Below are 26,365 nucleotides of genomic sequence, written 5' to 3'. Positions count from 1 at the left end.
ATCGGGCTCCCTGCTCAGCAGGGAGTCTGCTTCTCCCTCTGACCGCCCCCATGCTCTCTCTCATTCTCTCTCTCAAATAAATAAATAAAATCTTTCAAAAAAGTATGAAGGCCTATAGTAAATGATTTCACTAATTTCTGAGAAATCATAGTAATACTGAACAAATATTTAAGAGATATATATATAATATTTAGCCAATTTATCAAGAAACTTTAGTATAATTTAAACCTTCTATAATATGGATTCCCATTAACCATTTCCTTTAGAATTGAAGATCTTTTCTTTATCCAATGATATGATATTATATATAATTATATTATATATATTATTTACATTATTTGAACATGGTAATATTGTGAATAGCTTAAATGAGTATTACTAGATAACAAAGTAATACTTTTTTCATTGTTTTTCAAGGCCAAATAATCATTAATCAATAGCCTTTTACTACATTTTGATTAATGGTTACAAAAATTGCCTATTAACTTTTCTTCTTTTTCATAAATTGATAGAAAATATTTATTAGCAGTAAAATAATTTTTCTGAAATTTTTGGAGAAAACTACAAAAGTCTGTTTTTGAAAACTGTGAAAAATAAATTTAGTTTCTCATCTATAGAGCCCAGTTCTAGAGAAGTCAGAGTACACCATGAAACCAAATAACTAATCTAATAAATTTTAATAATTTCCAAATGCCATTTTTAATCTCTAATACCAACACTTTAGTGATATGGGAAACCAGTTTGAAATTGAAAAAGTGGTTCTTTTTTTTTAAGATTTTATTTATTTATTTGACAGAGAGAGACACAGTGAGAGGGAACACAAGCAGGGGAAGTGGGAGAGGGAGAAGCAGGCTTCCCGCTGAGGAGGGAGCTCGATGCGGGGCTCAATCCCAAGACCTTGGGATCATGACCTGAGCCAAAGGCAGACGCTTAATGACTGAGCCACCCAGGTACCCCGAAAAAGTAGTTCAAATTATTCTAAAATATACAATGCTATTTGTATTCTTACCTATGCTCAATATGTCACCCAGATTCATGTTGAGAGTTTATACTAAATGCACAAAAAAAAGATTAGAAGTATCATACCTTTGAGACATAATCTTATAGGCATCTGGCAGGTAGCATCGGATATTCTCCATCTGAGCAGGGTCAGAGTCACAAATTTTGTCATCAGTCCTCCCATAGTTGGCACTTTCTATCATGATGACATCCGTTCCTGGACAGCGGAGCTCTATGGGGTAGCTCTCACAGGAGAGCTCTCTGCGGACCACAGCCATCGGAATTGGGGCACGGCTGAAAGCTACCGGAAGGAGGAGGAAGAAACGTCAGTCATCTTTATGACATACAAAGGAAAAGTACCTGTGTTTGCTTTTCCAGTGTTTGGGGTAAACTAATACCAAAAAATAAACCAGTTGCAATTAACAATTTTAGCTAAAACAGAAAATTTCTCACTTCAATAAATTTAGAGGACTTTTAAAAATCTAAGAATAACAGGTATTTCATAAAACCTTATCTAATACAGTTTTCTTATAAATGAAAGAAAAAAGAACACTCGATTTTCTAAAACTTTAGCCGGTATGTGAGGTAAAGTTTATGTAGAAATATTATCCAGTTTGTAGAGAAAGATTCTCAGGTAAACCTCAGGGGTATCATATGTGTGTCTTGTTTTATTTTGTTTTATGGAAACTATTACCAAAAATTGCATTTTTGTTGAGTTCATATAATCTTAAGTATTCTATTTCAATTTGAAAACATGATTTCATTTTACAGTAAAAAATAATATAATCAGTATACTTTATAATTTAATTATACTGATAATAAGTGTTCTTTAGGAAAGCAGAGATTTATATGGAGAAAAACTAAATTTTCCTTCAGCTCTCTCCACACACTTTCCCCTCACTGTCAAGAGATAACCAGATAGCATTGTGGTGACCCTCCTATTAGAATTTTCTACAGAAAAACAAATAGACATTGTATGTTTCCTCCTACCCTTCTTTATATTTTATTCAGGTGGTGTTACACTACACATGTTGTTTGATACCTTGATTTATTTTATTTATTATTTTAATGAACATCTCTTTTCATTTCTGTATTGTAGTCCTCATTTTAATAGCTGCATTTTATATACCTATAAACATTATATAATTGATCTTATGTTGATGTGCATTTGGGAATGTCCATGTGTTTTTGTCATAATACTGTAAAGAAGTATAAACGTATTTGTGTACCTTGGCTATAATATTTTAGAAAAAATATAATTATCCAAATATATTTTATGTATGTTTTTATAAATGAAATTGATGGATCAAAGGGGAAATATATTTCAAGTTTGGCAAAAATCAACAACTAGATATCCAAAAAACTTAAGAAACATGTACAGTTCTACCAGCAGCACTTTTCATTGCAAAACAACATATTACCAATTCCTTTAAATTTTGCCAATGTGATAGACAAATAATGGTAAAATATCCTTTTTACAAAATTTTCAGTATTCTATTTGTACAATGGAATATATTTTTATGTTTATCAACCTTTCAAATTCCTTTTATTTATGAATTGCTTGCTCACATTTATACATGGGTCACTATTGTAAAAGTTCTTTGTATAACAAAAATTAAAAATTGGTCCTTTATATTTGTGGCAAATACGTTCTTTTAGTTTGTTGTTTGATTTTAGATGTTTGCTGAACATATGTATTTCATTTTTACACAGGGAATTACCCATCTTTTCATGTCGAGTTTATGTTTCCCACTCCAAGATTGTGAACATAATCAGTACATTATTGGAAGAAAGTCAAATGTTTAATTGTAAAAACTCAAGTTTTCTTTTAAAAGCATATAATTGAAATTCTAAATTAAGCGTTTACCAATCATCTAATAAGTGAATTTCCACATAACAGAAATAATTATAGAGATCCATACATGATAGCTATAAATATGCATTATTTGATTAATTCGCTAATGTGTACATATACAAAAATATGTATTTAAATAAATATATGCAACTTTTCCTGTAGCTTTTTTACAAAGCATGAAATGTGAAAATAAAAGAAGAGAGGAGAGAAACAATGAGTGGAGGTAGAGAAAGAAAAATTTTATTATTCTAAGTATTTTCACTTAAAACTTAAAAGAAATATTGATTTGGGGGATGCCTGGGTGGCTCAATCAGTTAAGCATCTGCCTCCCGCTTGGGTCATGATCCCGGAGTCCTGGGATCGAGCCCGACATTGAGCTCCCTGCTCAGCTGGGAGTCTGCTTCTCTCTCTCCCTCTGCCCCTGCTCATGCTCATGCTCTCTCGCTCACTCTTTCCTTTAAATAAATAATCTTTAAAAAAATATAATTTGGTTTGTGAAATCATACGATTATTTCAAAATTGGGAATGATATTAGTTTTTATGTCATTTCTGTAATGTTTCAGAAAAGCTACAATTGTACCATATACCGCATGTATAACTTCTGAGCAGGTCCCTTAAAGTTCTCAAGCAGCACATATAGGTAATTCCATTCTGGTTGTTATTCAACAACCATCTTGTTTGCTCTGTCACTCTCTCTCTCTCTCACACACATACACACACAGAAGAATCTAGCACATCCATAGCATTCATCAGAGAGTTAACATAATTAGAGGTTGTTTGTAACATTATTTTTAAAGTTTGCTCGAGTCAACATTTTGACAGGATATTCCCACAATAGAGAGACACTGAATTTCTGAAATATGCATTTCTATTTTTCTTAAAATAAAATAAAATATCCTTGTTTCTCTATCATTCTGAAATTAGATGGTTGTTTAAACACGACATCCTTTTTAATAGTAAGGTTTCTAAAAAAAGAAGTGGGATTTCAGTTTTCAAGGATAAAGACATTTTCATTAATGTATTTAGTATTTTAAGTAATGGAATCATTGAATAATAAAAATATTCCAAATTGGGGATCCAGTTTCATGACTTAGGTATGGAATCATAGGGGGTGTTTTTGTTTCTTTGGTTTTTATTTTTCGCTTTAATAAAAGGTTTCTGAAAACAGAATTTTCCAGGAAATTTTTTAGCATTTGCTAAAAGGCAATTTGTTTCTTAACTTTGGTATAACTATTTTAAAAATAACATTGAAACTGCTTCCAAACATTGAATTGATCTGGCTATATTTTAACTTAAACAATTAAGTTAAATTAAGTTAAAAAGCAAGTTAATTTAACAAGGAAACAAAACAAATAAGCAAATCATACAATTAAAGCATTTGTTTGACTAAGTGGATAATTTGGTTAATTAAATTCATCAGTCAATTTTTGTCAAAACATGTGTACATAGAGAAAGCTTTATTCTGGTTCTTAATTGTCAAAAATATGATTTAGAACCAGACCCTCGACAGTTGCAAAGTCAACTAAAATGTGGAGGCCAAAATTTTCCATGTATCTCTTTTGACCCTGTAAGAATTATGCATAAGTTATGTATATGGCAATTTTTACAGAGAGCCAGAGGTGATTTGTGGATGCTTTCTTCCATTTAACATATAATTGCATTTGTATCAGTAACCCAGTGATAAATTACACTCCTAAATGATGGATGCTTTGTGTAAAGGAATGTATTACTGGAAACTATCACATTGTCTAATTAGCTATTTAAATTACTTTTAATTATATTGCTAAATGCTTTAATCAGCAACCAAAGTCCAATGGAAAAAAAATATGCTTAAGTTAAATTTTTTTTGTTTGTTTTTTAACCATTCAGTTATTGTGCTAACAACAGAGAGATTTTGTTTAGTAAAGACTAAGACATGGGAAATGTCAACAATTCAAATTCAGGATAGTCTGTGAAATTGTCTATTCCATATTGTATTAGGGTAATATTGCATTGGGCATTGGGAAGTGGCTGTGGGAAAATAATTTGGGGCAAAGAAGGCATATTCTTGAACTCCTCCTCACTTTTATTCCATGAGTTAATCTGTTATAACAAGGAACAGAGTATCATCATTAGATGTGTAATAGGTATTAGCTAAATAAATCGGAAAAACATTACCCACTGACCATGGGACGAAGGAGGCATGGACGAAATGAAGCTTCTCTACTAAAGATGGCCAGAACCTCAGCAAATGTCCAGGTTCCACGGCAAGCACACACCTAATGAAAAGTGCTCCTGACCAGGGATTAAAATAACACCAGAAAAAGCTCCCTGTCCTTGCTCCCTAGTTTCAGCAAAAAATACTTCCATGTTTTCTTTTCTAAGGCCTCAGCCACTCTGTTGTTGAAACCTCTTAACTTCTTTGGGCTCTCTATCCTACTGTTAAGCCTGCTTGGTGACATTTGACTCAAAATACCTTAAGTCCTTAGTGAATTGTGGATGATAATAACAAAGATATCAGTCTAGGAATGGGAGGTGGGGGTGGAGGCAGAGGCTAAAAGCTGGTGACCAAAAACAAGTCAAAGGATTCTTTGTGGACCCCAAGGAAAGGGCTCAGAGACTTGCTAGGATAACCCTAGGGCATCGGAAGGGAGCTTCAAAGAAGGGAGTGGTAGTTGAGAAATAGAATTTTAAGACAAAGGATATCAGTTAAGAGTAACAGTAAACACAGACACAGAGGCAAGCAGCTCCAGTTAGTGGGTTGAGAGTATACACAGTATAATTTATTACATTTTAAACATGCTGAATTTAAGGAGCCAGGATAATATTCAAAAATGCTCAACTGTTGGGGCACCTCGGTGGCCCAGCCAGTTAAGCTGGGACTCTTGGTTTGGGCTCAGGTCGTGGTCTTAGGGTGGTGAGATGGAGCCCTGAGTGCGGCTCCACACTCAGCATAGAGCCTGCTTGAGATTCTCTCTCTCCCTCTCCTCGACCCCTTGGGCTCATGTGCGTGCTCTTTCCCCCGCCCCATTCTCTCCCTCTCTCTCAAATACATAAATCTTCAACTCTCAGTTGGATTCAGGAGTAGAATATAGGCTAGAACCATGGGAAGGACATGAAGTAGTGCAGGGAGTATCTCTAGAGAAAAGAATGAATGCAGAAGTTGGAATATCAGTGGCCACTGAAGAAATGTTGGAGGAGCATGTTACTGAGTCACACAGAGAGAGGCTCTGTGTATCTATTCAAGCAAGAATTTGATTAAACCAACTAACCTGCTTACCACTTACCACTGCTTTGAGGGTAAGGAAACTTGGTTACAGGACAGATGAATCAAGTTTGCATGTGCGCACGTGTGTGTGTGTGTGTGTGTGTGTGTGTGCGTGCGTGTGCGTGTGTGCGCGCACCCATCTCCTTGGGCCAAGCTTTCAATGCCCTGTTCAAATCTCATTTTTCCATGAATTATTCCACTTAAGTCACCAGATTTTATACATGCATACATATATGTATATATAGAATTTTATTACATTATTTTATCATTTAATTTATATGTAAATATATATAAATACATACAGTCTTCAGCACTGAAAAATGATTATGAATAGGTGCTAAAAACATTTTTTTCTGCATGCAAATAATCGTAAGAGGAGAAAAAGAGGATCTTTTGAAAACTTTAAAATGAAAAGGGAAGAGATCTGGTTTCTTATAAGAAAGAAGTAAAACTATTTGTAAATCAAGGCCAACGATTTTAAAGGCATTTCTTAATTACAGAGAGGGACACAACTACTTGGAAGTGGGCTAGTTTCAGCTTATTGCTAATGACTTTAAAAAATACTTCATTACATTACTTAAATGCTGCCAAAAGGCATATATTCCCAATTTTAAGTTTCAATAGAGCCTATGACATAATTTTCTTAAATACGTGTATTTTCTCTGTACCATTTTACATGCCAGCACACTTATCCAACTTTTAAAAAATGTGCTCTGAAAATAGTGTCCAAAATATTTGGCAGCAAAAATAACATTTAAAACCCAATGAAACATCAACCTATCATCTACTTTCCTTAAAAGTACATCTGCTACCAGAAAGCCTCTAATAACCAAATTTCAACATCTCTATTTCAGCAAAAAATACAATTTAAATATTATAGTATTTAATAAAGTTTAACACAGTAACAAATAAAACTGATACCCTAAAGGAATAACCAAAGGCAATTATGTTCTGAGGGCAAAAAAACAAAACAAAATAAAATGAAACAAACCAAAAATAAATAAATAAATAAACAAAACCCCAAAACCCATGAAATTTAAAATTTCTGAAATTGCAGGAAAAAAATGTACTAATGAGTGGAATATCATAAAACAGTTAATGCTGAGCTATCTTTTGACTTATGTAGCTTCACCATGAGGGTAACATTAATCTTAATTTTGGAAGATATCTATACAAAAATAGACAAAAATTCAGTAAATACAATTATAAAATTCAAAATAAGTAAAGAAGATACGTTAATGTAATTCTCAGTGTATACTGATCACCTACAATGTGGCTGCTGGGAGTTATTAAACATAAGCCATGGATGTTGTTTAAATTTTCCCTCCACACTGGGGATTATCTCAGACCTAGGAATGGTTCTATACACAAATGGAATTCCAAAGTCTGGCAGAAGGAGCTTCAGAGTTATAACATAAAATCAAGAAGATGGTAAAAATTCATGAATGTGATGATCAATTGTATGTGCCAACTTGACTGGGCTAAGGGATGCCCAGGTAACTGGTAAAATATTATTTCTGGGTATGTCTGGGAGGGTGTCTCTGGAAAAGAGCATTTGATTCAGTACACTAACAAAGAAGATCGCCCTCACCAATTTAGGTGGGTATCATCCAATCTGTTGAGGGCTTGAATAGAACAAAAAGGCAGAAGTATGAATTTGTTCTGTGCTCGAACTGGTATATCCACCTGTAGCCCTCTGACATTGGTGATTCTGATTCTCAAGATTTTGGACATGAACTAATATTGACACCAGTGGCTCTCCAGACTTCAGGCCGCTGAACTCTGACTGAGACTTCCAACACTGCCTCCCTGGATTATCAGGCCTTTGAGGTTGGACTGGAACTATGTCACTGGCTTTTCTGTGCCGCCAGCTTGCAAACAGCAAATCATTGGACTTCTCGGCCTCCCTAATTACATGAGTCAGTCCCTCATAATAAATCTCTTTATATTAATATATAAATATATCTTTATACATATATATATGTCCCTATATATGGATCCAAATATATATCTTATATATATGGATAATTGTGATACATAAAATGTGATAGTTTTAGAAATTTTATTCATCAATATAGTTTAAACACAATCTGGAGAACACTGATTAATAATATGAGTGTGGCAAAGGCCCAAAAACCAGGAGTCAGTATCCATCATTACTAAAAACAAAGACTTACAGGACACTGACAAGATCAGAAGAGTATAAGTCTGGAGCAGGATAGGGCAGATGGGCTGATGATTCAGAGCAAGAGTACTGAGAATCTTCCTAACTGTCTCCATGGGACTTCAGAAGCTTGTAGTTAGAGAATGTGCATCCTATGCAAGGCATAGAACATTTTAAAGCACAATGAATTATACAGAACAGATTAAAAATTTATGGAGTGATAAACATGTGCTTGGTGCTTAAAAAAGACTTTTTTGAAGGTAGCAAACTTGAGCTGGCCATTAAAGATGAAATAATATATGAATAGGGGAGAAAAAAATGGCAAAATATTCTAGACAGAAATTCTGAGCAAAGAAAGATATATTCAGAGTTCCGAGGGAGGATCTCAAAGAAATATCTGCATTTCCATGTTCATTGCAGCATTATTCTCAATAGACAATACACAGAAACAATCTACACATCTATTGATGGATAAATGGATAAAGAAGATGTGGCACATATATATACAACATAATGAAATATTATTCAGTCATGTGAAAGAAGGAAATCCTGCCATTTATAACAAAATGGATGGATCTTGAGTGTATTGTGCTAAGTGAAATAAGACAAGACAGAAAAAAGATAAATACTGTATGATATCACTTATATGTGGAATCTAAAAAAGCCAAACTCATAGAAACAGAGAGGAATATAGTGGTTGCCAGGAGATGGGGTGAAAAAGGTAGGACTGGTCAAAGGGTATAAACATTCAATTATAAGATGAGTAACTTCTCGGGATCTAGTACACAACAGAGTGATTATGGTTAACAATACTGTATGATATACTTAAAAGTTGCTAAGAGAGTAGAGCTTAAATTTTCTTACCACAAAAATAAATGGCAATTATGTGAGGTGATGGAGATGTTAACAAACCCTATTGTGGTAATCATTTTACAATACATACGTGCATCAAATCAACACACTGTACCCCTTAAACTTATACATTATACGTCAATTAAATAGCAATAAAGCTGGGGATAAAAAAAGATATATTCACAAGAGAATCAGGAGCAGATGCAGACAGAACTCAACAGCAGTCAAATCAGAAAGATCATTACAATCAGATTCAAAATAAAGTCCAAATTACATAGGACAGTGGAAGATAACAATATAGTATAATAACATAATAATATTAATAAAATTAATCTTAAAAAGCATTAGCCAATAGATTATTCGAACAGTGAAAGATATTAGTAGAGAGAAAGATAACAGAGTCTGGAATTAATGAGGAAGATACTGCGATAAGCTGTTTAGGGCAAGATGATGATAATAATTGCTAACATTTAGGGAGTGCTTTCCATGTGCTGGTGCTTTAAAGGTATCATTTCATTTCAAACCCAAACAATAAAAGCTTGGCAATATTATCATCCCCATTTAGTATACCAGGATATGCAGCTTAGCCAAAAAAAGAATGGGAGGCATGAACTAGAAAGTTATGTAGGTAAGAGATGCGATGACCCTTCTTGCGTGTCACAAAAAGAAAACAAAGGAAGGAGGCTTCTCTTGGGAAATGCATAATGTATTATTAGAATATCACACTAACAATCACACAATTTTATGGACTGTTATTCCTTTATGACATTAAGTCTAATGCCTGAAAATGAAATGTAAGAATTCCATTTATTATGCCTGATAAGGTTTTTTTGTTTTTTTATTTTTATTTTAAGATTTTATTTATTTATTTGACAGAGAGAGAGATAGCGAGAACAGGAACACAAGCAGGGGGAGAAGGAGAAGCCGGCTTCCCGCTGAGCAGGGAGCCCGATGTGGGGCTCGATCCCAGGACCCTGGGATCATGACCGGAGCCGAAGGCAGTCGCTTAATGACTGAGCCACCCAGGCGCCCCTCTTTTGTTTTTAAATAGCATAAAATATTATTACTATTCTGACAACTTTAAGAAATTCTCTCCTAACACTTTGATATTATATTACAAAAATTTTCTTTGTGTAAAAATCTGCAATAAGATGGAAAAATCACAAATTTTAAAATGTGGCATTAACTTTCAAATGTAGTAATTTTACTTATATTGCAGTGTATAAATATGCAATGTTCTTTATTTCAGATCAACAAATTTAAAGTTTGTTATTCTCATGGTACAACCAAGAAAACCTATAGTCCTAAAGATTCTTTTCTCTCTCTCTTTCTTTAATTTTATTTTTTATTTCTTATTTATTTGTCAGAGAGAGAGAGAGAGAGCACAAGCAAGGGGAGCAAGCAGGCCAAGGGAGAAGCAGGCTCCCTACTGAGCAAGGAGCCAGATGTGGGATTTGATCCCAAGACCGTGGGATCATGACCTGAGCCAAAGGCAGACACTTAACTGACCGAGCCACCCAGGCATCTCTACATTGCTACAGATTCTAACAGAAGAAACGCGTGGGAAATTTAGTGAAGGATAAACACAAATTTTGAATAAACAGTGGTGTCACAGATTAAAACTAAACAAAATTTAATTTTGAAGGAAAGAAATTGCTCAACAGTGAATAAATGCTCTACTGCACAGCACACACCATTCAGAAATACACAAGCAGCACTTAACGCACATTCTTTCCTTCCTCCCCACACCACCATACACAATATTTACTGGAAAGGATAAAGAGCTTTCAGTAGCTTATCATTTTTGTTTGTTTGTTTTATCCTAAAGAGGAGTGATACTAAGATACTTCTTTCTAACTCAGCAGCACAAATCCTCTGCAGAAGAGACCTTGTAATAACCTCTTTGGTAATCTTCAACACTGAAAAAAATACACCAGCGTTTATAAGTCCTTTATCCACAAGCTCTACAACAGCATTAACATATATACTAACCCAATCAGTATGGAACTGTTAGTATCGATGTAATCCACCTGCAAGTAGAACAATATATGTAGCCATAAAGAGCCTGATCAAATCCATTATTTCCACATTGTTACATTTTCCAACCAAAGGTTCTTCTCTGTTTAACATTCATTCCACTGGAATGTATTTGTTAGGAATATTGGTAAATTGACTATGCTGCTTGCAAAATGAAATGCTTATTCTTTGTTTTAGTCCAAGTGAAAACTTTTATTAGCAATGTTTTCAATCAAATACATTTTCATTAAGAAGTTGACTAACACTAAATACTAAAAATAAATCCTGGCTTAAAGACTGGGGATCTTTAAATATTTAGTCATATCAGTAAATGAGGAAATGTACTAACCAATCAAATCCCTCAACCCATGAAAGCCCAGATATTTGCCAAATACTCTAAATGTAGGATAGGAAAAGTAGCCAGCTAATTTTTTTTTTTCTATGAACACCAATGACAATTTCCCATCCAAAGCAGAAAAGAACAATCAGAATGAGAAACAGGCCAGCCAAAATGAAACTATAGATGCTAGGCAAAACAAACAAACAAAACAAAAAAGAGCACCCACTGGATAATTCTGGAAACTAGCAAAGATCTTTTGAGTGAAAGTGAAGAGTCTGTTGGGCTAGTTAAAAAATGAACTCTCACCTGCCACCCCCAGCTTTGAGACAAAGCCACCAGAAGAATTCTGAATAAATAGATTTTTATCTTCTTTTTGACAACAATAAAAAACAATACAAATATTCTGAAAGGCAGAAAAGCAGCTCACACACTTAACATCCTAAAACCTCATAAACTGAATTCCAAACCACATTAAAAAAAAATCACAGGAAATAGGTGATAAAAGCTAGACCAAGGATTCTTTGTATATGTAAGAAAATTGTCATGAAATGCCATAGGCACATAGAGCACTCTAGTGTATTTGTCCATCTCAACCACAAAATAACCATTGAGGTTTCTAAAACACATTTTCCCACCTACAAAAAAATTTAATAGAAAGTATTTATAGAATTCATTTTCAGGGACACAAGTAAAGTTTCTTAAAATAGGTTAAAATCAAAGTTACAAACATCTACCCTAAAGTTTCCTCAAATAATTAAATAAATTTTGAAATAAACAGGAATTTTCAAAGTGGTGGTTGAGAAACACATCTTCTGTCATGCTTCAGTGATCAATATCAACTCTCCACATCAATGATTAACTTCATTTATTCTTTCAACAAACATAAATTTACAAATATAAATTGAAGTGCCAGATATTGTTCCAGGTTGTGCGTATTCCATGGTCAATAAAACATTGATTCATGACCTCATGGAATTTACAGTATAGATGGGGCAAGGGATAACATTAAAAACAAATGAACAGGGCGCCTGGGTGGCTCAGTTGGTTAAGCGGCTGCCTTTGGCTCAGGTCATGATCCTGGAGTCCCGGGATTAAGTCCTGCATCAGGCTCCCTGCTCAGCGGGGAGTCTGCTTCTCCCTCTGACCCTCTTCCCTCTGGTGCTATCTCTCATTCTCTCTCTCTCTCAAATAAATAAATAAAATCTTTAAAAAAAACCAAAAAAACCAATGCACAAATAATTAAATAATCCCCCACTAACTATGAGAAGTATGATGGAAAACAAACAAAGTATGATACTCTGAGAGAAAATAGCAGTTTCACCAGCTTGAACAACATGTCTATCTCTGGTGTACCCAAGAAAGTTGGGAGTGTACAAAATGATTTTAACAAGAGTGTCTTTAAAATTACAAAAACGTAAGTTTAAAATCTCATAATGCTCTATGTTATTGAAAATGAATTCTTATTAAGTCTTACTCAAACTCTTTTTTTTTTCTTTTTTTGTTTGTTCATTATGAGAAAAGTACTCTTTAATCCCCACCTCCTGTTTCCCCCATTCCCCCACCCACTTCCCCTCTGGTAACCATCAGTTTGTTCTCTATAGTTCAGAGTCTGTTTGCTTGTCTATTTCTCTCTCTCTCTCTCTTTTCTTTATTTTTTTATTTCACATATGAGTGAGATCATATGATACTTGTTTTTATCTTATTTTGTTTCCCATTATATTCTCTAACTCTGCCCATGTTGTGGCAAATGACAAGACTGCATTTTTTTTTTATGGCTAAATAAAGAAGTGATCTTTATCCATTCCATCTATTGATGGACCCTTGGGCTACTTCCATAGTCTGGCTATTGTAAATAATGCTGCAGTAAACACAGGGGTACATGTATTCCTTTGAATTAGTGTTTTTGTATTTTTGGGGTAAATATCAAATAGTTTGATTCCTGGATTGTAGAGTACTTCTATTTTTTTTTTTTTTTTTTTTTTGAGGAACCTCCATACTGTTTTCCACACTGGCTGTGCCACTTTGCATTCTCACCAACAGTGCATGAGGGTTCCTTTTTCTCCACATCCTCACCAATACTTGTTGCTTGTTGTGTTTTTGATTTTAGCCATTCTGATATGTGTGAGGTGATATCTCATTTTAGTGTTGATTTGCATTTCCTTGATGATGAGTGATGTTGAGCATCTTTTGATTTGTTGTTGGCCACCTGGATGTCTTCCTTGGAAAAATGTCTGTTCATGTCTTCTGCCCATTTTTAAGTTTTTTGGGTGTTGTATTAGTTCTTTATATATTTTGGATACTAACCCTTTATCAAATATGTCATTTGCAAATGTATTCTCCCTTTTAGTAGTATTGTTTCCTTAGCTGTGAAGAAACTTTTCATTTTGATGTAGTCCCAATAGTTATTTTTGGTTTTATTTCCCCTGCCTCAGGAGACATATCCAGAAAAATTTGCTAATGGCTGGTGTCAGAGATATTACTGCCTATGCTCTCTTCAAAGTTTTTTATGGTTTCAGGTCTCCATTTAGGTTTTTAATACATTTTGAGTATATTTTCATGTATGGTGAAAGAAAGTGGTCCAGTTTCATTCTTTTGCATGTTGCTCTCCAGTTTTCCCAAAGCCATTTGAAGAGCCTGTCTTTTTCCCATTGTATATTCATTCCTTCATTGTTGGAGATTTATCCACCATATATTTGTGGGTTTATTTCCGGGCTTTCTGTTCTGTTCTATTAATCTGCGTGTCTATTTTTATGTCAGTACCATACTGTTTTAATTACTACCACTTTGTAATATAACTTTAAGTCTGGAATTGTGATACCTCCAGATTTGTTTTTCATTTTCAAGACTGCACGGGTTATTCTAGGTCTTTTGCGGTTCCACACAAATCTTAGGATTGTTTGTTGTAGCTCTGTGAAAAATGTTGTTAGTGTTTTGACAGGGATTGCATTTAATCTGTAGATTGCTTTCAGTAGTAGACATTTTAACAATATCTATTCTTCCAACCCATGAGCATGCAATGCCTTTCCATTTTTTTTTTTTAAAGATATTATTTATTTATTTGACAGAGAGAGAGACACAGCGAGAGAGGGAACACAAGCAGGGGGAGCGGAAGAGGGAGAAGCAGGCTTCCCCGCGGAGCAGGGAGCCTGATGCAGGGCTTGATCCCAGGACCCTGGGATCATGACCTGAGCCGAAGGCAGACGCTTAACGACTGAGCCACCCAGGCGCCCCGTTTGCCTTTCCATTTTTTTGTGTCATCTTGAATTTCTTTCATCACAATTTTATAGTTTTCAGAGAACAAGTCTTTCACCTCTTTGGTTAAGTTCGTTCATAGATATTTTATTGTTTTGGTGCAATTGTAAATGGGATAGTTTTCTTAATTTCTCTTTTTGCTACTTCATTATTAGTGTATAGGAATGCATCAGATTTCTATACATTGATTTTGTATCCTGCAACTTTACTGAATTCATTTATTAATTCTAGCAGTTTTTGAGTGGAGTCTTTCAGGATTTTTATGTATACTATCATGTCATCTGCAAATTGCAAAAATTTTACTTCTTCCTTACCAATTTGAATGCCTTTAATTTCTTTATGTTGTCTAATTTCTGTGGCTAGGCCTTCCAGTACTATGGTGAATAAAAGTGGTGAGAGTGGACATCCTTGTCTTGTTCCTGACATTAGGGGATAACCTCTCAGTTTTTCACCTCTGAATATGATGTTGGCTGTGGGTTTTTCATATAAAGCTTTTATTATGTTGAAGTACGTTCCCTTTAGACCTAATTTGCAGAGGGTTTTTATCATGAATGGATGCAGTACTTTATCAAAAGTTTTTTTCTGCATCTATTGAAATGATCATATGTTTTTTTTTTATTACTTCTTATTAATGTGACACATCACATTGATGGTTTTGTGAATATTGAACCACTCTTGTATCCTGGGAATAAATCCCATTTGATCATGGTGCATGATTTCTTTTTTAATGTATCGTTGGATTCTTTTAGCTAATATTTTGTCAAGGATTTCTGCACCTGCATTCATGAGAGATATTGGCCTATAGTTGTCTTCATTTGTGATGTCTTTATCTGGCTTTGGTATCAGGGAGATACTGGCCTCACAGAATGAATTTGAAAGTTTTCCTTCCTCTTGTATTTTTTGGAATAGTTTGAGAAAAATATGTATTAACTCTTTAAATGTTTAGCAGAGTTTGCCTGTGAAGCCATCTGGTCTTGAACTTTTGTTATTTGGGAATTTTTTGATTACTGATTTATTCTCCTTGCTGGTAATCAGTCTGGTCAAATTTTCTATTTCTCCCTTCTTTAGTTTTGGTTGTTTATATGTTTCTAGGAATTTATCCATTTCTTTTGAGTTGCCCAATTTGTTGGCATATAGGTTTTCATAATATTCTGTTAGAATTGTTTGTATTTCTGTGGTGTTGGTTATTTCTCCTTTCATTAATGATTTTGCTTATTTGAGTCCTCTCTCTCTTTTTTTTTATGAGTTGTGCTAGAGTTTTATCAGTTTTGTTGATCTATTCAACTAAACAGCATCTGATTTCATTGTTCTATTTTTTTTGTTTAGTTTTTATAACATTTATTTCAACTCTAATCTTTATTACTTCCTTCCTTTTGCTACGTTTAGGTTTTGTTTGTTCTTCTTTTTCTAGTTCCTCTAGGTGTAAAGTTAAGTTGTTTATTTAAGATTGTTCTTGCTTCTTGAGGTAGGCCTGTATTGATATAAACTTCTCTCTTGGAACCACTTTTGCTGCATCTCAGAGACTTTGAACCATTGTGTTTTCATTTTCATTTGTTTTCATGCAATTTTTTATTTCTTCTTTGGTTCCTTGGTTGACCCATTCATTGTAGCATGTTATTTAACCACTATGTATTTGTGCTCTTTCCAGATTTTTTCTTGTGGTTGATTTCTAGTTTCATAGCATTTTGGTCCGAAAAGATGTATGGCATGACATTGATATTTTTTAATTTGTTGAGACTTGATTTGTGGCCTAATATGTGGTCTATCCTGGAGAATGTTCCATGTGCACTTGAAAAGAATTTCGGGGTGCCTGGGTAGCTCAGTTGGTTAAGCGACCACCTTTGGCTCAGGTCATGATCCCAGGTTCCTGGGATCGAGCCACACATTGGGCTCCCTGCTCAGCGGGGAGCCTGCTTCTCCCTCTCCCTCTGCCACTCCCCCTGGCTGTGCTCATCTGCTCTCTCTCTGTCAAATAAATAAATAAAATCTTAAAAAAAAAAAAAAAGAATGTGTATTCTGTTTTAGGAAGGAATGTTCTGAATGTCTGTTAAATCCATCTGGTCCAGTGTATCATTCAAAGCCATGGTTTCCTTGTTGCCCTTATGTTTCAATGATCTATCCACTGATGTAAGTGGGGTACTGAAGTCCCCTACTGTTATTGTATTATTATAGGTAATTTTCTTTATATTTATTATTATTTTATGTATTTGGGTGCCCCATTTGGGGTGCATTAAGTATTTACAACTGTTATGTCCTTTTGTTGGATTGTTTCCTTCATTATTATATAGTGTCCTTGTCTTTTGTTAGTCTTTGTTTTAAAGTCCATTTTGTCCAATGTAAGTATTGCTACCCCAGCTTTCTTTTCACATACGTTTTCAGGGTAAGGATTTCTCTTTAACCTCACCTTCAATCTGCAGGTGTCTTTATGTCTGAAATGAATCTCTGTCTCTCTCTTTTTTAAGATTTTATTTATTTATTTGAGAGAGAGAAAGAGAGTGCAAGTGACAGTGAGGGGAGAGGCAGAGGGGGATGAAGTGAGAGAATCTCAAGCAGACTCCATGCTGAATGCAGAGCCAGACAGCCAGACAGGTCAATCTCTCGACCCTGAGATCATGTCCTGAGCCAAAACAAAGAGTAAGATGCTTAACCACTGAGCCACCCAGGCACCCCTGAAATGATTCTCTTGTGAGCAGCATATAGATAGATGGCTCTTATATTTTTTTTTATCCACTCTTATCACCCTGTATTTTTTTATTGAGCATTTAGTCCATTTACATCAAAGTACTTATTGATGGATATGTATTTGTGCAATTTGTTACTTATTTGGTCGTTTCTATAGATTTTTTTCTGATCCTCTTTTCTCTTGCTTTCTTTCATGGTTTGTTGGCTTTCTTTAGTCATATACTTGGGGATTCCTTTCTCTTTATTCTTTACATATCTATCATTAGTTTTTGAGTTGTGGTTACCATTAGGTTTGTATATAACAATTTCTGTATATAGCAATGTATATTAAGTTGATGGGTGCTTAAGTTTAAACCCATTCTTTAGGGGCTTGTGGGTGGCTCAGTTGGTTAAGCAACTGCCTTCGGCTCAGGTCATGAGCTCAGGATCCTGGGATCAAGCCCTGCATCTGGCACCCTGTTCAGCAGGGGAGTCTGTTTCTCTCACTCCCTCTCCCTCTGTCCCTGCTTCTGTGCTCTCTCTCTCTCTCTCTCACTCACACTCTCAAATAAGTAAATAAAATCTAAAATTATTAAAAAATAATAATAAACCCATTCTTTCCTCTCCTGCAACATTTTAGGTATATGGGGTCATATTTTACATCCTCTTATTTTATGAATCCCTTGGCTTATTTTTGCAGAAATATTTATTTTTATTCCTTTTGTGGTTTTACTTTTCATACTCTCTCTTATGGTCTTTCCTTTCCACTCAATGAGTCCCCTTCAATATTCTCACAGGGGTTGTTTAGTGGTTTTGAACTCCTTTAGTATTTGTTTGTCTGAGAAACTCTTTCTCTCTCCTATTCTGAATGACAGCCTTGCTGGATAGAGTATTCTTGGATGCAAGATGTTTTCCCTTTCAGAACTTTGACTATATCATGCCACTTTCTTGGGCATGCAAAGTTTCTGCTGAAAAATCTACTGATAACCTTATGGAGTTTCCCTGGTATCTCTTGCTGCTTTAATTTTTTATCACTACTTTTTGCCATTTTGATTACCACGTGTCTTGGTGTGGACCTCCTTAGGTAGAATTTTTTTGGAGATCTCTGAACTTCTTGGATGTGGATATCTATTTCCTTCCCCAGATTAGGAAAGTGTTCAGCTATTATGTCTTCAAATAAATATTCTGCCCTCTTATCTCTCTCTTCTGAGATCTCTGTGATATGAATATTATTAGGCTTCTTCAAACTCCTAGTAGAATAAGCTGAAAATGTATTATTACCAACAGACATTTACTTGAATCAATACGGTGTTGAAGGAGAGAGCAGAAAGGATGATTACATTCACAAATGGCTTTCTACAATTCATAACAAAAAAGGATAAATGAAGAAATAAATTGCATTTATTTTCCTACTTCAAAGTACATCACTTTGTAAGAATATTTAAACAACCATGATGAAAAGAGTATGCTCATTTGTAAGAGAAGATTGTCAGATCTTTGATTTAATTGGCATAGAATGTAATAAATATTCTTGAGAAAGTAGCTATAAAAAGATGCATGTAACCTTAAATAATAGAGAGGAGCCTTCTAATATTAATACTGAATTTTATACTGAGGTAGTCTAATACAAATTTACCACTCTCTCTATTTCTAAAAGAATTTATGTGAGCAAAGATATCTTGTAGATTTTAATAGGCCTCCAAATTATTATTTCAGGATTACAAGGTAAAATGAAAGTTATTCTTAATAAAGGAATCATTTTAATGCCCAGAAATGTGCCTAACTCCAAGAAATAAATCCATCATTAGAAATACATAAATCTAAAACTGTTTAAATTGACACATCTTCCTGTCAACTATATTGGATTCACTAAACTGAACTTTAATTATATCCTGCTGATCACCTATTGTCATATTCATTTATCACTTGAATATCCTCCAGTATTTCCAAAATCCTTGTTAAATGTTGACTATTGTTGATATATCTCCTTATTCTTTAAACAGGATTCTGTTCTTAGTATTTGTTCTTAAAATATATATATATATTCTTTTAACTAACTTATCCATCAAATTGATAAAGTGAGTTCAGAAGGCATTTGCCTACTTTAATATTTAAAAACTAAAATTTCAACTTAATTATTAAATTTCTAAATTGATAAATTGACAAATATTTATGAATGACAACTGTGTATATATATATATATATATATATATATAAAATTGCAGACCTTCCATTTATGCTTCTTTTTTCAATATATAGAAGAATCACAAATCACCTACTCACACACATCCATATACACATATAGTTGCTTTATTAAAATGTGCATATTTAATTTATTTTCCTAGTGCTGCTGATGGTTTAAAACTGACAGAGCCACACTCTTTCTCTTGTTTTGATTTGAAGTATGCTTTTAAGATGACCAGTTACCTGTAAATGTCCTAGTCATAAAACAGAGTTAGGCTGAATGACAGAGGCGACTTGCTTTAGGAATGAACATATTACATTTTAAACAAACAACTTAGAAAAATAATATAAATGTACTTTTTAGTGTTCCTCATTTTTCTTGTTTGTAAACTCATTTGGCCAATGCTTTGGGTTTTTTTCTCCCACATAAATTTTCAGTAAAAAGAGATTTGTGGTTATTAAAAAAAATTGACTATCATTCCATAATAAAATAATAATAATATCTAGTTTTCCACAGTTAACATGTTTTTTCTGGTTATGTTTTATTTCTGCCCCAGCCCATAGCATAATGAATACAATTTAGTAGGTTTTTCATCTACACTTATTGAATGCAAGTCAGTAGAGGTGTCTTTAAAAGTTCTTTATATTTATCAATTTCATTTTAACAGCCTCTTTTTCCAACGTCTCTCCAAAAAGAGATTCTATTCTAGCTCGTAAATTGATGAAAAGGTAAGAATCGTTTGACTTCTATTCACAGACATATAATTTAATACGATATGACTCTAGAGGTTTTTCTTCTGAAGGGACAAGTGGGAAGATGGGAAGAACTAGAAATCATATATATGTTCACTCATTCACGCTCACTCAATGTGCATTAAATGTCTATCTACCATGTTTGAAATATATTTAGGTACTTGAAAGTTTAAAAATGATATTAAAATGTTTTCTATTCCGGGAGCCACAACTAAGATAAATGCAATTATATCTGATATTGCGTACTAAAACAATTATTAAACCCAATCTAACTAACTAATAGCCCTTTTTTGGGAAAAAAAAAATTAGAGCAAATCTGAATCTTTCCAAAAAATTAAAAATTATAAAATATTAGGATCAATGCAAGTAATACATATATTGTATTTATTTTGTGGGATTATTTTTTCAAATATGACAGAACAGATCCTGCTGGATCCCAATACCTAATACTATGCTTAGCATGTAGTTGATGCTCAATTTTTATTGAATAAATAAGTATCTTTATATCTGTAAGTTTTACACTAATAAATAACTGTCATATTGGTCCTATGATTTCACTCAGAAGACCCATAAATCTTATTTCAGAAATGCACTAGGAATTTGGCATATAAAAATATCTGAATTTTTGGCAAACGACGATCATTTACATAAAGATGCTTGGAGACTCAGATTACCAAAAGCATTTCTTTATTGGGTGGTCTCAAAGATGAGGTCATATCACAGAATGGGACCTTGAAAACACATGGAACTTTCACATCTGCAATAATTATAAATCTCTGCAGTAATTGCACATGACATAAATTAATGCCGTGCCATTTATGGGGAAAATGGATTGTGACATAAGTAAGTAAGGTTTTTATTAATCACAAGTTGCTGGTATATTACTTAATATAGTATTTTGAGATACCACATTGCCATAAATACCACCAATGACGGGGCGCCTGGGTGGCTCAGATGGTTGGGCGTCTGCCTTCGGCTCAGGTCATGATCCCAGGGTCCTGGGATCGAGCCCCGCATCAGGCTCCCTGCTAGGCGGGGAGCCTGCTTCTCCCTCTACCTCTGCCTCTCTCTCTCTCTCTCTCTCTCTAACTCTCATGAATGAATAAAAAAAAATTAAAAAAAAAAAATACCACCAATGACCTGGCTTAAATTTCCTAAGATTGGATAATGTGTTTTTCAAAATATCTATTAAAGTTATGCTCATCTGTAGTCTCTAAGATAATTCATAATGTCTCATAAATTGCTCTTTTAAAAAATATATACATATTTAAAATCGTGGTTATTTTCTCACATTATCAACAGCTGGATAAACTAAGAATTTTAACTTCTAAGTTTAAGGTCAGACTGAGCTATAAATTGATTCACAGAACAAAACAGAAGACCATGAGAAGCTGAATAAATTGTGGTTTTCAGTGAAGCAAAAAGTGACACAGGAAGAATAACTGCACAGATAGGATTTACTAAGAATAAGTTTCTTCTATACTTACAGTCCTATGAGTAGTTTCAGTACGGAAACTGTAAGCCCACTGGAATAATGTTTGCACTTTTTAAAAAAAGTGATGAATTGCATGATCATAGTGTTTTGTATGGTTTATGGTCTTGTTTACCATAACATTAAATCTCTTAAAGCAAGTTTTGCCAAGAAAAAGGATTTAAAAGAAGCCAACAGAATTTCCGCAAACTCCCTAACAAATATTATTAAAATCTTCAAAAACACTCAAACAGTTCATTTTGGGAAAAATCATCTGATGTGAACTTCTTATTATTTGTAAGTTAATACAATTTATTTATCTATCTACTCACCATTCATTCAACAAACAGCTGTTGAGTTTTATTATATGCCAAGAAATAAGCTTTATTCTCTGGGAGATGAATATGAATGTAATGAATATAAATGTTATGGTTCTTATCCAAAAGTTATTTATTCATGAGCAACTTTCTCAAACTTTTTAAGTAGTAGTTTTCTTCTGTATTAAATTAGGATAATAATTTGAACCTCCTTCATAGGAATTAAATCAATTGTCAAACAGTATCAGGCACAAAGTAAGTACTCAATCAAAGTTGCATATCTAGTGTGTTTTGATACTGCTAGGGTTTTAAGTGAATATAAGAAATACATACAAAATCATTCCTAGTAGATGGAATGGTGTAAAGGCATCGAGAGCCCTCTGTGGGTCCTAATGGCATCTAATAAAATAACTATCTGCCTCCATGCTGCCCAAAACATCCAGGTTCCTCTGGTCTGAGCCCTCTAATTGTCTTGAGGCCTGCAAATGGAGTTCCTTATGTCTAAGTTCTCCAGTTCAATGTAAATCTCCTTTGAATTTTATGACTTTTTCTCATACCAAATCTTGTGTCATTTTCAGCATCTTCACTACTTAAAGATGTCTTTTGAGATAACCTTGATTTCAGAACCTTTTTGACCAAACGTCCTTATAATCCTCAGCCTCAGGCTCTTCCATTCTCACCCATTTCTCCATTTGGTTTAACTTAAATAAACAGCAAGAAAACATAGGTTTATTCAGGAAATGACAAGAAGTCTAGCTTTGCTATGGCCACAGGTAAAAGACAAGAAATAATATATTTTACTGATGAAAATATATATTAGGTTATGTTGAACAGAGCACTTGATTTAGTTTTTACTTATTTCAACAAATAATTATTGATTTTTGCATACAGTTCAAAAAGCTGGAGCGCAGCAGTAAACAGACAAAAATCTCTACCTTCATGGAGCTTAATTTCTGAATGAAGGAGGGAAAATAAAGAACCATAAATTCATGTTGCGTCATTTAGTTATAAGTGTTACCATGAAAAATATAACAGGCCATAGTCTAAGTTCCCTACATCATGCTTGTTGATTATAGTACAAGTGCCTGCCATTAAACTTTTGATTGCTGAGGTATTCATTTCAAAAGACACCCATCTTGAATAAACATTGCCAGCTATATGGCAGTTACTAACAAAACAAAGAGATAAGGAGCTAGGCCATCCCCAGTCTTGAAGATCCCTCTTCTAGAGAACCCTGGGTAACTTAGATAACTGACTACTTGAGAAACCCTCCTTCTCCCTTCCAGAATTCTAATTCCCATGCTTATGCTTTAAATTAACCAATAAACAGCAGAACAACAAAATCCTAAACACCCCTCCCCCTTAGATCCTAAGAAAGAACCCCAGGTCAATCAATTCTCTTTCTCTCTTTCTACCTACAGCCCAGCTACATGGCCTTTGGGTGTGCTCTGTACCTTTAGGACCTGTGAGCAATAAATCTTGTTCCTGGAAGTTCCCAGATAGTTTTTTGAAGTGTGTCCCGGAATCAAAATAAAAACCACAAGGGCCTGTCCAACCACAACATTGGCAGAAATGTCAATGGGGTCTCACTACAAGCAATACAGGCCCTGAGTGAGAAAATCAGGTGTTCCCAGCTGAGGGTACTATCATCAATTAAATAGGCTAAGGATGGAGGGAGCAGAGACCAGGAGCGGTCGGGAGGTGCTTCAGAAAGGAAGCACTGATATCTCTGATTTGGTTATAACTGCACATTAGGAGGAATAATCTTCCTGAGAAGAGCAAGATGGACTTGAGAGAATTTAGAGAGAAAAAAATAGTAGAAAGAATAAGAAGATGATAATTGTAATCACCTAGGTAAGAAAATGATGATGTTAGTAAAGAAAATAGAGGATGCATTTCTAAAACACTTGTGAAAATTAGTCTAAATTTTGTTCCCCCTCAGGATGTGGGAAGAAAGGATAAGATGCTATCAAAGTTGACAGGGATGGTTTTACTAGCAGCAGAGAAAGGGAAAGTCGTGGGTATTTAAGCTGGTGGGGATAGAGACAAAGGTTAAGTTTAAGATAAGCCTTTACATACAAAAAGGTTTCATAAACTATTTAGCCCCTAAATCTGAAACGCACATATAAATCAGTCTTGGGGAAATATAAATGATGGTCATCTAAATTACAAATGATATGCAAAGTCCGTAAGTTAAAAAAGACTGCCAACAAAAACTTGTATAGAAATGTTCATAGCAGCAATATTCATAATAAAATGGAAACTACCCAAATGCCCATCAACTAATGGGTAGATAAACAAAATGTGGTATACTCATACAATGAAATATATTTTAGCAATAAAAAGATGTGAAGTAGGTAACAAAAATGTTTTAGAACTTGAAATATGTGGTTCTTGCACCTCATTGTCAATATATTAAATGTCATATAAGTTTATAATTTTAAACAGTTATAGTATGTGACTTTGATAGAAAAATTAAAATTAAAAAAACTGAAGTACTGAAACATGCCATAACCTATATGAATCTTAAAAACATTGTGTTGAGTAAAAGAATTCAGTCACAGAATCGAACACATATTATTATCTATATGAAATATACAGATAGGCACATCTATAGAGACAGAACATAGATTAATGGTTGGCTAGAAATTGGAAATTTGAAGGAAAAGTGTGAGTGACTGCTAACAGATACAGTTTTTCTTTTGGGGATGATGAAAATATTCTAAATTCTAGATTATGATGATGGTTGCAAAATTCTAAGAACATAGCAAAAACCACTGAATTGTATAATTACAAGGATAAATTTTATGGCACGTAAACTACATCTACAAAAAGCTATTATTATTATTTTTTAATTGACAAAAGATGGGGCCCCTGGGTGGCTCAGTCGGTTAAGCATCTGCCTTCAGCTCAGGTCATGATCTCAGGGGCCTGGGATAGAGCTGCACGAGGGGCTCCTTGCTCACTGGGGAGTATGCTTCTCCCTCTCCCTCTGCCCCTCTGTTCGTGCTCTCTCTTGCTCTAACTCAAATAAATAAAATATTTTAAAAATTTTTTTTAAATAAAATTGCCAAAAAGAAAATCTAAACAGAGAAGTGTTTCTGAAACTTTTTTCTATTTTATTATTGTTATGTTAATCACCATACATTACATCATTAGTTTTTCATGTAGTGTTCCATGATTCATTGTTTGCGTATAACATCCATGCAGAATATGCCCTCTTTAATACCCATCACCAGGCTAACCCATCCCCCCTCCCCTCTAGAACCCTCAGTTTGTTTCTCAGAGTCCATAGTCTCTCATGGTTCATCTCCCCCTCCGATCTCCCCCCCTTCATTCTTCCCCTCCTGCTATCTTCTTCTTCTTTTTTTTTTTTAACATAGAAAGTATTATTTGTTTCAGAGGTACAGGTCTGTGATTCAACAGTCTTACACAATTCACAGCACTCATCATAGCACATACCCTCCCTAATGTCTATCACCCAGCCACCTCAACCCTCCCAACCCCCACCACTCCAGCAACCCTCAGTTTGTTTCCTGAGATTAAGAATTCCTCATAACAGTGAGGTCATGTGATACATGTCTTTTTCTGATTGACTTATTTCGCTCAGCATAATACCCTACAGTTCCATCCATGTCGTTGCAAATGGCAAGACTTCATTCCTTTTGATGGCTGCATAATATTTCATTGTGTGTGTGTGTGTGTGTGTGTGTGTGTGTGTGTGTGTGTGTGTGTGTGTACCACATCTTCTTTATCCATTCATCTGTCGATGGACATCTTGGCTCTTTCCACAATTTGGCTATTGTGGACATTGCTGCTATAAACATCGGGGTGCACGTACCCCTTCGGATCCCTACATTTGTATCTTTGGGGTAAATACACAGTAGTGCAATTGCTGGATCGTATGGTAGCTCTATTTTCAACTTTTTGAGGAACCTCCATACTGTTTTCCAGAGTGGCTGCACCAGATTGCAGTGCACATCCTTTCTCCACATCCCCACCAACATCTGTCGTTTCCTGACTTGTTAATTTTAGCCATTCTGACAGGTGTGAGATGGTATCTCATTGAGGTTTTGATTTGGATTTCCCTGATGCCGAGCGATGTTGAGCACTCTTTCATGTGTCTGTTGGCCATCTGGATGTCTTCTTTGGAAAAAATGTCTGTTCATGTCTCCTGCCCATTTCTTGATTGGATCATTTGTTCTTTAGGTGTTGAGTTTAGTAAGTTCTTTATAGATTTTGGATACTAGCCCT

The 26,365-nt window shown here is 34.5% G+C and overlaps 1 protein-coding gene across 10 annotated transcripts in view; it reads right to left on the bottom strand.

The window, feature by feature from the left end:
• ADGRL3 (adhesion G protein-coupled receptor L3) overlaps window positions 1–26,365 on the bottom strand; it is a 1,229,798-nt gene that overhangs the window by 836,401 nt on the left and 367,032 nt on the right. For all 10 annotated transcript variants that reach the window (XM_035726124.1, XM_035726125.1, XM_035726123.1 and 7 more), the window contains one exon: window positions 1,087–1,300. In XM_035726124.1, the coding sequence (XP_035582017.1) occupies window positions 1,087–1,300 (214 nt within the window). The remainder of the gene's footprint in view (window positions 1–1,086; window positions 1,301–26,365) is intronic.

Source organism: Zalophus californianus, chromosome 2, assembly GCF_009762305.2.
Source record: "Zalophus californianus isolate mZalCal1 chromosome 2, mZalCal1.pri.v2, whole genome shotgun sequence".
Taxonomy (NCBI): domain Eukaryota; kingdom Metazoa; phylum Chordata; class Mammalia; order Carnivora; family Otariidae; genus Zalophus; species Zalophus californianus.
This window is presented reverse-complemented; position numbering and strand designations above follow the sequence as displayed.